We start from the raw sequence: 13,803 nt of genomic DNA, 5'->3' as shown, positions 1-13,803 counted from the left end.
GGCAGTGCTATGTGGATAATCTAGTTTGGTAAAGCTTTTGGTTAGCCAGAAAGTATTTTCTAATCTTCCAAAAGTATTTTTGGATGGAGTAGAGATTTTTGGTAAAAAAATTGAAAAGTTGTTTTAGTTCTGTCAGAAAGCTGAAAATGTCTACTTGTGCTTCTTCGAAAAAGTATCTTTAGCACGCATCGAAAAGTTGTTTCAGATTTATAGAATTTTTTTTTTTAGACCAAAATATTCATAATAAAATCATGTAATTACAGGAAGTATCTCTTTATATCATAATGCACGAAGAAAAAGAATCTGCAAGAGCCCCAACAAATAAGAAACCCTAATCAACATTGGATTTCTCTCTTGCCACGTGATCAAGGTATTATTATACTTGATATTCTGTTATATATGATGCTGCGCGTGCGTATTTTTAAAATTCGGTGATTTATCTAAACCAACCTATAATATCTCATTGTGTATAAAAAAAAGTAGAAACAAGAAAACATTGGAAAGAAAAAAAAAATCATAAAATATCACTTTTGTAAGTACGATTGTGTGTCTCTATATTTTTTCCCAATACGTCTTCTCTATGAAAATGGAAAACTAAATTGCCGACGCTTTTAAAAAACGTCGGCAATTAGCTAGGAATTGTCGACGCTTTTAAGTATGCTAAAAATCATCACCAATTAGCGACGAATCGCCGATGCTTTTAAGCGTCATTAAGTGCCGACGCTAATAAGCGCCTGTAATTCTGATTTTAACGACATTGTAAAGTGTTGTTAGAGTTAATTTTTTTATAAAAAATATTTAAAAAAATTTAAAACTCTGTATATAAATCCAAACACATACACAACAAAAGCCATATATACATGTCACAATAAAACATATTTTCTGAAATATTCATATTGATAAATATGATCACATTTATATTGTCAATTTACATTTACAATGTGCTTCGAAAAATATAAAAAATATACATATAAAACTCCTAAATAAAAGCTATCAGGGGTCGATGGCATCATCGTCTCAATGAGCAGATGAAGTATCAGGAACCTATAAGAAAAAAATAGAAACTTAAGAAGTTAAGAATATGAAAATCATTAAGCTCATTAAAAAAATATGATACTTATGTAAAATATTCAAGTAGATATAGTTATTTATCTAAGGAGAGACAAACCTATGCAACAAAGATATAATCTGGTCTAGTTGAGCTCTCAAAGATTATATTTCTATCTGATGGCTCTGTTTTATCTCCTGTATCTCTGCCTTCAGAATATTAACCTATGCAGTGATAGTACTATGTTTGGCATCCTGAATACATCTGCCTACTACAGACAACTAAGTGGGGGTAACTCCAATGCCATAATACCTAATTGGAGTAGGGGTTTTGGGATTTTGGAATGGGCTGTGACTTCTTGGATTTGTAAATTTTGGACTAGGTTTTCTTTTTTGGGTCTTCCTAATTGTTGCGATGGTGCTCCCTTGCCTTGTATTCTACTTTCCTCTTTCTATTTCATATCATTCTCATGTTCTTAATGACTTTCAGGTGAGGTTTTCCCTCCCTTTTCTAAAGAAAAGGATTATAGCAAAACCAGCAAAATGTGTATCTTATAAGCTAGAACTTATTTATTAATTGATGATTTGCTATATGTGCCCAAAACATATGCCAGGGTATATTTTTTTATGCAAATAGAATACTGATAAATTTTCAAAGACAAATGACAATCCTACCCAAGCAATTTGGTGGAAAAATATATCTAGTTTCTGCTCATTCAAGGTAGTTGAGAAGATATATGAGAAGTGTAAGTTAAAATAGCAAAACCATAGCTGTAGATACAGATGTTCTCTAATCTATAGTATGTCAAAACAATTAAGAAAAAAATATATTTTCATGCATCGGGGCTGGGTGCTTTATTCTTGGCCATACCTTCTCCTGTTTCATCTTTAGAGATATCTTGCTCTGACGTTCTTGTCAAGATGTTCAAGCCCTGACATTCGTCAAGTTAAGGGTTTGCTATTCAAGCCCTGACGTTCTTATTAGGTTAAAAGTTTGAGTTCTCTGATATCATTTGCCACAACTCAAAACCTCACCCAAAATGACAGGCTAAAAGGTATTTTTTGGGTTTCTTAGTTCTGCATAAGTGTCCAAAATTTTTTCGGCAAATAACCGATGTAGAACTAAACACACGCCCGCAAAGATCCTCACACCTCTCTTCCTCAATAATATTCAGCGTCTCGATTTTGTCGAGTACCACCTTCATCTTCTGTGAGATGTTCTCGATGCGAGCCTTTGCTCCATTGTTTTTAAGTTTGGACTGCAAAATGCGGAGTTTCAAAACCATGTTCTTTACTTCAACTCGAAAATTTGACCAGGTGAACTTCCTCTTCATTGCGTTGATTGTTTTCCAATAGCTCAAGATGGATAAGAACAAACAACCCAGCAGTTGGAGGAATCTTTCACCGACCGTCTCATGATTCTTCTCTTGGAGGCAACACCCGTGCCTCTTTACGTTCCAACGAAAGCACTGTCATGAGGGCAGGGTGGTGCCTTCTCCAAGTCCTTGATTCTTTGATCAGGGGAAGGAGCAGGAGCAAGGACGACGAGGAGATTGAAGCTGGATGTAGTGCTCTCCCACGGTCAGCCCCCTACGGGTTACCGCACACGATTCTATCGACAATGGTCGATTTCTAGGAGCAAGAGAGGCTCGATGGTGCTCCTCAATGGGTTGATTGTGAGGTCCCACGTCACCCCGATGAGAGGTAACTAAAGTGACTTCTACCCTTTTTTTTTTTTTTTTTCTTTTTTAATTCATCATACAATATGTGTACAAATATATTCAATAAAATTAAAATATAAGCTTATGGAGTACCTGTGGCAACTTTTCCTCTTCTGACTATAGAATATACCTTGAGTGGTGAGCTACATAGGCAGCCACCCAGTCGATCGTCCCGTTGGCCTATCTAAATACATGCTTGGCCTCGAAGGCTACCCCATTCCTAGTCATCATCTCAATATTCCGGATCAAGGGGTGGTTCGTGCTCTCGCCCCTTGGACCTCCCTGAATCCACTTGATCACCGTGGCTTAGGAAAGGAATATTTTAGAAAGAATAACATCTATTAGTACCAAGTGATGGTTGGTGACAATAGATAATGAGATTAATTGAAAGTTTTTCTTTTTTTTTTTGGCTAAAGTGGATGATTCATATATATATATATATATAGTTCTAGTGCGGATACCTCTAATAAAATTAGAAAACAACAATTTTTGGAGCGCCCAAGGCAACTTCTTTTCTCCGACCCACATGGTACCTCAGAAGTGACCAGCCACATACGAGGCCATCCAAGCTGTGGCTCCGTTAGCCGCTCTGTACATGTGCTTGGCTTGAAAGTATTGGTGATTGTTTCTTGCCGAAACCTGAGAGAGCTAAAACCATATTTTTCCTTAGCAATTGATGCGAAGGAATCACATTCCAATTGTCAATTGCCCCTCATCTAGCTTTTCCATCTCTTACATCCTACGTGCCAAAATCCTCTTTTTTTCTTTCTGCTACATGACAAAATCTAGTTAGGCTAGACATAGCGACTGGATCGCTCACGGTATTGCCTGAGTTCCATTAGGATCGCATATACTCCAAGCACTGCATGTTTGTGGCTTAGACGAGTTCTACCGAGTAGGAGAGAAATGGTTGTGAGGAGAAATTATATCCTGCACGGCATGCACCATATAATTTTGTATACTGCCAATTATAGCAGCTCGTTTTAGCATGCCTGATTCATCAAGCGCAGCACCACCACAAAAAAGAATGCAGGTACCATCATGTGGTGCATGCCATTGATGCCTGGATCTGAACGACTGCCCTTTATGTGGGGTGCCTGTGAGGATCCGTGCGGGCGTGTGTTTAGTCCCACATCGGTTATTCGCTGGGTAGATCTTGGATACTTATACAGGATCAAGAAACTCAAATAATAACTTCCGGCTAGCCATTTTGGGTGAGATCCTGAGCTGTTTTAAATGGTATCAGAGCGGATCCGGCCCATAACCTATGTGGACTAGGGGACACTGCAGCACGGATCCATTGGGGCTGACCACGGGCCAATCGTGGTGTTTGTGATTAGATTTGAATAGATTTGAATCTTTAGCCTGACGAGGACGTCATGGCTTGAACGGCGGGAGTATGTGAGAATCCGTGCAGGCGTGTGTTTAGTCCCACATCGGTTATTCGCTGGGTAGATCTTGGGTACTTATACAGGATCAAGAAACTTAAATAATAATTTTTGGCTAGCTATTTTGGGTGAGATCCTGGGTTGTTTCAGTGCCAAACAACAGCTATTACTTCTTGAAACTGATGGGTAACACGGTACAATGGCACCTTTCAGTGAATGCTGGTAGAATACAATGCAAGCAGATCATTCAATTTTGTTTCATATTTATGGTGTACCATCAATAGTCTGCATCGTGCTATTTCTATCTCGATCGCACGGCCGAAATTGTCCTGCAGTCCATGTAGAAACTTTCACTAGTCTGACTCACCAAATATGGGTCATCCACCTCTGGCCTAACAATGACCTCCCAAAGCGCCAATCTTCCTCTCATACAAGGTCTTTAAACCTCGATATATCGGTTATCTCTACAAGCGGCCGACATGAAGATGGTCGATATCTCGGTTTATCTCAGCCAGTGGCGATTTTTCGAGATCTCAGCCAATATTTTTAGAATGAAATATTTAAATCACGATCAATTTAATAAATTTAAAAGTTTTAAGAGTTATTAGTTAAAATATTTTTTAAGAAAGTAAAACATAATAAAAATATTGGTAGATATGAATAATTACATTGGTAGATATCTTAGATTTTATAAGTTTATACTAGTCGAGATAATAAGGTTTAGATTTTTATATATTTTATATCAAGGGATGCCGACACCCGTAAATCAAGATATTGATTGAGATGAGAGCCTTGCTTTCATGCTATCCTCTGATTTGCTTCCTCTAATTGCCTTTTCTCTTTTTTTAAAAAATTGGAGAGGGGCTGTAACTCCACCCCCTTGCTCGATATCTACCCTTCTACCATAGTCAAAATCCATTCTCTTAGGCAAATCGACATAGAGTTTACAAAGACCAAAATAAGGATTGAGATCCGACAAAACCAAACCTAACCCTTCTCTAAAGTGGCAAGAGGTATAGGAGTGCTAACCCAGTTAGGTCAGCACTAATTTAGTAAACTTGTTAACATATTCAATGAATAGGCCAAACCAAGTTAAATAGATCATAAACAGATTCTTAAGGGATTAAATGAATCTTAAATAATTCGGATCATAAACCCAATCTAATTATTAAATAAGTTAAAATGGTTATATAGATCAACACACTAAACCTGAATCATATATGTTAATAAATGAACTAAGCTAGGCTGACTTGTTTTTGATTTGAGCCTAATTATGTTGAATTCAAGCTCACTTAAGTAAAAAAAAAATATTTTTCTTTTTCCTTTTTATTTATATATAAACTTTTATTCTCACGTCTTTTTCCTAGCAGGACGGTCGGAAAGCGACAACCGGTCAGAATCCTATCTTCCACCGACCGAGAAGGGAAAGAATTAAAACATTAGATGCAAACAAAAAAACTAGCGGAATTTCCGTCACCGTGAGGCACAGCATGCGCTCCAAGCCGCTGGGACCCGCCGCGAGACGGCAAGGCGAGGCAAGCCGGAGACAATTCCCGCTTCTAAGACGCCCGATTCCCACGCAAACCCCCCAATTCCACCACCCCGTAGTCGCCCCCTTCTTTTAATCTCCACTTCCTCTTGTTCTTTAATTTTAGTATGTCTACGCCGGAAGGAGCCCATCGGCGCCGCCGCGCTCCGGCAACCGGCGGCGGCGGCGGGCGGAGGGGCAGGCCGCCGTTCGCAAGCCCCAACCCCTCCGCGCACCGCCGGACCCCGACGCCTCTCCGCCGGGTGAAGCCCCGGAAGCCCGTCAAGGTCCTCACCCGCTCCGCCTCCGAGCCGATTTTATGGACCGCTCGACTGCATCCCGAAACCACCGATGGTGACGCGAGCAGCAGAGGAATGGGAGATCGCTCGCATAGCGAAATCGGACAGCCGGTTTGCCTTCCCCGGCCATACACCTGTTCCGATGTCTTCTCGTCATCGCCGTTTCTCCAATCTCCTTCGCCTTCTTCTCAACATCCATCGGAGGTAGGTAATTCAAATTGTATCGATTTGATTTGGTTCGATCTTAATTGGTTTGTAATTGATTGGAGAGATGGGAGAGGGTGCTGAATTAATTGGAGTAGGGTTTGGGTGGTGGTGGCAGGAGATGAAGGTGGTCGTGAGCGTGACGGTGGAGGGGAGCCCGGGGCCGGTGAGGGCGATGGTGAGGCTGGGAGCCAGCGTCGAGGAGGCGATTTCCGTTGTCGTCGATAAGTACGGCCGGGAGGGGCGGAGTCCGAAGCTGGATCTGGAGGCTGCCGCCTGCTTCCAGCTCCACCACTCCCATTTCAGCCTCCAAAGTAAGCTTGCTCTTTTTTTTTTCAATATTTATAACCATAATCTTTATTTGTTTAATTTATTCTATTTAGTTAATCTGTTGTTCCCTGTTTTTATTTTATTTATTATTTTTAGTTGTTGTTTGTTGAGGCACGAAACTCACTAACTCTTGGCTACCAGTTTTTCTATCTGTTTTTGTTCCCCCAATTTTGAGCGAACCTCATGCTAGTATCAAACTAATAATCTGGAAAAAGAAGTAATTTAGATTTAAATTTGTTTCTTTAAATCTGTACAGTTTTCTTTGAATTTGCACAAACAATGTGTATGAAAACAGAGAGGAAGTTTTTCCCCCTTTTTCCATGATATTAAGTTTATTTCAGAGGATATGCCGCATTAAGCGGTCTCTCTCATGGCAAGGTATCAATGGGAGACAAAAATGATACCCGCCTGATGCATGGTTTTTCTAAGATTTTCCTTCCAGGACTTTTTCCCCTATGCATGGTGATTTTTGTCTGTTTTTTTTATTTTTTCTTTTTGTGCGTGGTCGCTAAATGACCAATATATATATATATATTATCAAGAAAGAAAGAAAAAGAAAAAGAAAAAGAAAAAGAAAGAAAGAAATGTGGAAAAAAAGAAGAAAAGAAAGCATTCCTACTGGTACTTTATCCGAAAAGAAATCATCGATTAGAAGAGTCCCCCGAAATTTCCTTTTTTCTTATATATGATGATTTCTGGCATATTTGGATATCTTTAACATATTTATATAAGTTTAATACATCTAGATAGCTTTTATTCTTTAAAAAAAATTATGCATATATATATATATAGATGATTTTTCTATGATTTTCTTTCTAATTTTTCTGAATTTTGGAGAGAGGTTGAGTTTTCTCTTTTCTTTCCCTACAGTAAGTATAGGGAGTGGAAGAAAGAAAGAGGGCCCCATTGAGCTGTATGAATAGTTTTTTTTTTTTGTCTTTTTGGTGTCTTTGACTGTAAGGCACGAATGAATGTTAGGTGGTTGGGGCTTGCAAGTTGAGACGGAGTGCTGACCCACGAGTCCTACTCCTGGCACCTCCTAATTGGATCAGAGTGGACCACAGCGTTGGATTATGAATGGCGAGTAATTGTGTTTTGAGTTGCACTTGTCTTGAGCTATTTAGCTGTGTAATCTGTACATCAAGAAGGTTTCACCTCAAGATAGGACTGTTTGAATAGTAGAACAAAATTACCTTCTACTGTAGAGCGAGAACACTCGTACTGTGAAATAGAGGGATTTTAGTATTTGGTTGAAGGGATAAGTGCAGAGATAATAAGTGTGTTGAACCTTTATTACAAAAAACAAAATTGCCCTCCCACTTTTCGGTTAGATTAAATAGTGAATAGAAGCAAAAGTGATTAGGTGGAGTAAACTTATTGTCTAGGACTAGCTATACACCCAAGTGGTATGACTCTATTCCTCAGCTACTTTTTTTGTTGTTTGATAGCATAACCATGAAAATAAGGGTGTTATTCTGCCTTATTCTGTGGATTATATGGCTCGGCAAACACTTAGGAATGGTGGCCTCTTTCACCCAATATTGCTTATGATAGAATATTTGGCTGATATTATATTAATATACTGGCCATGACTTTATGATCTCCTATTTACTATTTACTCATATTTAAAGGGGATTTTGAGAAAAAAATCAACCTTTTCTTTTCAGTTTTGTAAAAATATTTTACCTTCTCTTTTGTTAGAAACAACCTACTTTGGACTGGCAAAATATATCACCTTTAATTAATGACCAAGAAAGATAAAAGTAGAAAAATTAAAATAAAGTGTATGTTAATCAATTTCACTAAAAACTATATTCATTTAATCATGTGACTATCTATGATAGGTTTTGCTGAAGTGAGAACATGAAGGCATCAATGATCTCACATCTATGATAGTTTTAAAATAACTGCTGTCGTAATGGTCTAGGAGGTGTCCGGACATGTTATAACACAATAAACAAATTTTAATAAGTACAGTGATTTGGTTATAATTTCATTATAAAAGCCATTCAAATGATATATAGCTATTGATTAACATTTTGAATGCTTATCATGGCAAAACATATTTTCTTATTTTCATCTAAATAAAGTATTATTTTATGTCTAAAATACTTATAGCAGTTTTTCTTTTAAATTCTGGGATTGATGACATCATCAATTAATAAAATTATTGTTATTAATAACCAATATTTTCTAGTATAATAACTTACATTATATAATAAATATCTTTTTTTTAAGAAATAGGGTGTCACATGGATTTGAATCGGCGATCTTCATTGTGCTAGAGTTATGTGAGGAAAACCAAACACCGCGAGGGAAATGAAAGCAGTATTACAAGGAAAAGCGGGAAAGTATGAATCCTCCGGCTTTTTGTATAGGCTATATTATAGATTTTTTGTCTTTTCAGAAACCGTTGCTAGGATTGCAGCAAGAGTACTACAACTGCTTACTCAAATTTTAGTGATATCATATCTTCCTAATAACTTGAGTGAGATCAGCCAAAATTATCTCTTAGATTTCTTTCAAGGAAGAAAGAAAAAATGGGATTTCACAAGTGCTTCAGTGTGATGGAATGGAATGGATAATTTGTTGGAAGATTCCCAATTTTGATAAATTGGAGAGATTAGCTATAATGTAGATCATGGAATATAAAGTTGAAAGTTTTTATATTGATGGATAAAAGCATGTGAACTTAGAACATGTAGATTTTATTTACAGGTTTGAACAAAAGTGACAAAATTGGAGAAGTAGGCAGCAGAAGCTTCTATCTTCGGAAGAGCTCTAGCAACAACAGTTTCAGCTTTGGAAGGGAAGGAAGTGATATGACAACAGGAGGCAGCGAAACCGGGTTACTAAATGGCAGTTCTGCTGCTGTTCCACCTGATCACTTCTTCCTCTCTTTTATTGTTAAATGGTTAAACAAGATCGGGAGACGAACTAGAAAGCTTTGGAGGATGGTGGCTTGTGTAGCCTGTGGTTGACATGATTCAGCTTCCGCTAAATCCCAATAAATTGGCTCCATTCTGCTATCAGTGAATGTGCTTTGAGGTCTTAGAAATTTATACTTACCACTGCTGCAGAATGTATTGTAGGTGACTTTACCATTCAATTGTATTATATGGTTGTTTGACAGATAGCTGGTGAAATCCCAGATAAATAGAGATCATTGCAGAGATTTAGGATCCTGTACAGCAAATTCGGCAAATTGTCAAAGGTTAAAATGGTGATAAAAAAACAGGAGAGAGGAGCATGAGCCTTGGACTGGCTGATCATAAACCTGATGTTCTGATGAGGTTTCACTGTATTTCACTTATGCTATTCCTTAAATTCTCCATTTCATGGTTGTATGTATACAGTTATAAAGCATATGGCAGAGGGGAACACGGTGTTCTGTATTGGTTGGCTTAATGAACCACCTTTTGTCTGCCACCACGCATATTGTATCACAACATGTTCATAAATATGGGCAACTATTTGTTTTATATATAATTTTACCATAAAATGTTTCTTTAACATTTGCTTGACAATATGGGCAAGTATTTCTTTTGCATGTGTCTTAACAAAATTTTTGGTTCTCTTGGAAATAAAAAAAGTTTGGCATGGGCTACAAGGGCATAATGTTAACATTTGATTTATTCATGCTATAACAAAATTACAAATTCAGTGCACAGGAATAATCTGGTCATTTTGTTGCTTGCAATTTCAATTGCTACCACAGTGATTCTAGTGATTCTGGTTGCAATTAGGATTGTAGATGGAAAAATTATTTTTGTGGGTGTTGATTGATAATTTCAAATGCATTGATTTCTTTCAGTTTTGAATTCCAAATAATTTGATGAAGAGTCAGTGCACAAAGATTTAAGGTCATTTCTTCAATTTGCTCTCTACTTCTAAGTTTATAGCTTTTGCGGTAGCTTTATCGATGTTACCTGCCAAATAAAAGGTCTGTTCGGAAAGACCGTCCAATTCTCCAGAAAGGATCAATTAAAACTCTCTAATTGGATCATGTAAAATTAGATCATGTAAAAAAGAAGTGTATTAACTTTGCAAATAACTGAGTAGAATTACTTTCTTAGAGGTGGCAAATGGATGATCAACCATGGTTTTACATATATTATATAACATATATAATAATATTATATATTCTAAAAATGTTTATAATTATAGTAATTATAGAATACATGACATATGACGTGATCACAGCCCAAGCAAGCCTATCTTGAATCCAACCAATCCAAGTGAGTCACCTACAAAGACCATTCAAATAACTTGATTGCCTTCCCTCATCACTACGGCATTTCCCTTATCCTCTTCCTCCATCCCTGTCATTAGTCCATTTGCTTCTTAATTTTTTGCGCAAATGTTGCACCAAGAGCTACAACTATATGCAAACTTACAAGGAGATCTCTAGTTCCTCAAGACACAACAATCCCATCTACTTGCAAAAGGCATCAAGAATTGATATTTTCTTTACTGGTTCCAACATCATATGCTAATGTTCCATTGTTGTATGACCTTTAAGCTCGCCCAACTAGTAGCCAATCCTCCTTCAGGATGTGTTGATCCTACTAGTCTTCAAAAGGAAACCTTGGATAAGAGAAAATTAGTCTACTTCCAACAATGGACAGTGATGGGGGGGGGGGGGGGGGGGGGGGGGGGGGGGGGGGGGGGGGGCGAAGTGAATCGTCCAGCCCATAGCTAAAAGGCCGCCCAGTTTTGGCCCAATAAACGCCAACACCGTCCGGTTGAATCCTTAGTGTTCGGCCCAGAACCAGCTCGGCTTCGAACTCCGCCAAAAGCTCCATCGGCTTCAAATATTCGCCGATCCGCCCCGACCAAGCTCGGGGCGCCTACTTCAGTAGTGCGCCTCGACCTTCGAGCTCGGGGCGCTCCACTGAGCACACCTCGAAACTCGGGGAGCCGAGCTACCCCCAGCGCCCGTCTAGCTGACCTCGCCAAACGCATGATGCGACCTCTCAATAGGCTCGGCCTCGCCAACAACTGCACCCATGTGCGCGCCTACGTCCTCCTATGTGACCGTACATTACAGCACCACCGTGCCACGTATCGATAGTTGGCCCTTGACAGTCAAAGGACAGCACCATGACTACTCCGGCCATACCCTGCCGTGACTGTCAACATCTTACCGTTCTCGAGAACGGACAGCACCACACACTACCAACCAGCCTAAGCTGCGCGTCATTCGGCTCAGAGCCACGCCCCCTCATGATGAGGGCGAACAATGCCTCTGCCACCTGGGCCTCTCCACCTAGACTATAAATAGCTTTGTCAGGTAACTTCTAAGGAACTTTTTGGCTGGACCAAATTTACCCCACTTTAACTTGATCGTCAGAGGGCCCTCACCGAAAACAACGGTGAGGCTTTGTGCAGGTCCGCCGCCGTCGCGCTGGAGGTAGCCCCCGTCTTTTTCTTCCAACCACAAGCGGCTTCTTTGACTCCTCCAGCGCGGTTACCCTCGGGCCAAATTTGAACCACAACAGACAAAACCACCAACCCCACCTTGGATGCAAAGACACATCCAACATTAAAAGCAGTATGTCATCACTACATGCTCAACCGGCTGAGCCAGTAGATGTAAAATAACATAGAAGTTCATCAATGCATTGTATAACCGTTCATCTGTTTAACCATTTGCCTCCATTGAACTCTTTCTAAAGTTCGGATCATTAGATTAGTTCTCTCGAAGCCAAACAAAACCATTTATTCGAAAAACTCCCTTAGATCAACAATTTCCAACCATAAGCAGGAGTGGCTCAATGCATTTGGGGGTCTAAGGCGAACTTAAAGGCCCCAACATAAATGCATTTGGGGGCCAAGGAAAGATATAATAAATTTCTTTAGGTAAGAAATACGTCTCAACATAAATGCATTTGTGGATCTTAATGCATTTATAGCTATAAAGATACGTAGCACTTGAGGCCCCCAAATGCATTGGGGCCTCAATGCATTTAGGCGTTTTTGAGAGCCTCAATGCATTTGGACGCTCATCTTGAAACTCACTATATTAAATGCATTTGGGGGTCGGGGCCTCAGGTGACTGCCTTAATCGCTTAAGAATTGAGTCGGCCCTAACCATAAGACTACACCAATGACATTAGAGAAAACCATCCCATTTCAATCATGCTTAACCAGGACTTCGGCCCTGTTTGGGAAAGCTGTTGGCAATAGAGCTTTTGGAAGTAGAGTTGTTGGAAGTAGAGCTTTTACGAAAAGCTATTTGCTGTTTGGTAACTAAATTTCTAAAGTGCTGTAGTACTTTAACATGCGTTTGGTAAACAAACTGAGAAAGTACTTTTGTATAACAAAATGACCATAAAGGACATTACTAGTATTATACAACAAAGCATAATAAAATATAATATGTATTAATATATAAATATATGATATAGTATAATATTAATGTAATGCAATATAATATTATTATAATATAGTACTATAACATTATATACTATAAAATAATAATTTAATATGATATTAAATTATTTAACATAACATGTCAATTGTATTATAATATAATGTAATATAATATTATATTTATAGTATAATACAATAATAAATATATAAAATAATATAATTATTAGTGTAAATTCATTTTTCATCCTTTTAATGACCATTTATCTCTCTAACAAATTTTCTAGCTAGGTGATTGTTACGGGGGAACTTAGCCACCATGCCCCACGTGACCGGCACGCGCGCCCAGGAAGACTACGGCTGCCCCTTGATCCAGCAATCCGACCTCGGGTCGGATATCTTCGGCTCCGCAGCCCGACCCCGAGTCGGGTGCCCCTTGATCCAGCAATCCGACCTCGGGTCGGATATCTCTGGCTCCGCAGCCCGACCCCGAGTCGGGTGCCCCTTGATCCAGCAATCCGACCTCGGGTCGGATATCTTCGGCTCCGCAGCCCGACCCCGAGTCGGGTGCCCCTTGATCCAGCAATCCGACCCCAAGTCGGCAATCTCTTGACAACAACAGACTGTTCCCCTGAGGCACGCCGCGGCCCCCTGCTCCACTACTCCCTGCAACGGCCGTATCCGGCGCTGCCCCACGATCCCCTGTAACAGCCGTACAAAGCGGGGCTCCACTATGCCCTGCCATGGCCGTACCCAGCGCTGCTCCACGACGCCCTGTAACGACCATGTCAGTGGCAACCCCATCGTGCCACACGATGACCAATCCCCAGAAAAACCCCCCAGCCTGATATATATGCGGCTGGGGGGGAAGGGGAGGGTAAGCAAGATTTTCCAGAGTATTATCTTACCTGCTA

The 13,803-nt window shown here is 39.6% G+C and overlaps 1 protein-coding gene across 1 annotated transcript; it reads left to right on the top strand.

Annotated features, from left to right (window-relative positions):
- The first annotated feature begins 5,609 nt into the window (after positions 1-5,609).
- On the top strand, positions 5,610-10,019 carry LOC103713389 (PPR containing protein). Its single transcript, XM_008800301.6, has 3 exons — positions 5,610-6,187; positions 6,306-6,501; positions 9,236-10,019. Exons 1-3 carry the CDS (start codon positions 5,813-5,815, stop codon positions 9,496-9,498), a joined length of 834 nt encoding a protein of 277 aa, XP_008798523.2. The 5' UTR covers positions 5,610-5,812; the 3' UTR covers positions 9,499-10,019.
- Positions 10,020-13,803: the final 3,784 nt, after the last annotated feature.

This window comes from Phoenix dactylifera, chromosome 3 (assembly GCF_051530095.1).
Source record: "Phoenix dactylifera cultivar Ajwa chromosome 3, Ajwa_hap1_PhDact_Kaust_v1.1, whole genome shotgun sequence".
Classification (NCBI taxonomy): domain Eukaryota; kingdom Viridiplantae; phylum Streptophyta; class Magnoliopsida; order Arecales; family Arecaceae; genus Phoenix; species Phoenix dactylifera.
The sequence above is the reverse complement of the archived record's forward strand: the minus strand, read 5'-3'. Positions and strand labels throughout refer to the sequence as shown.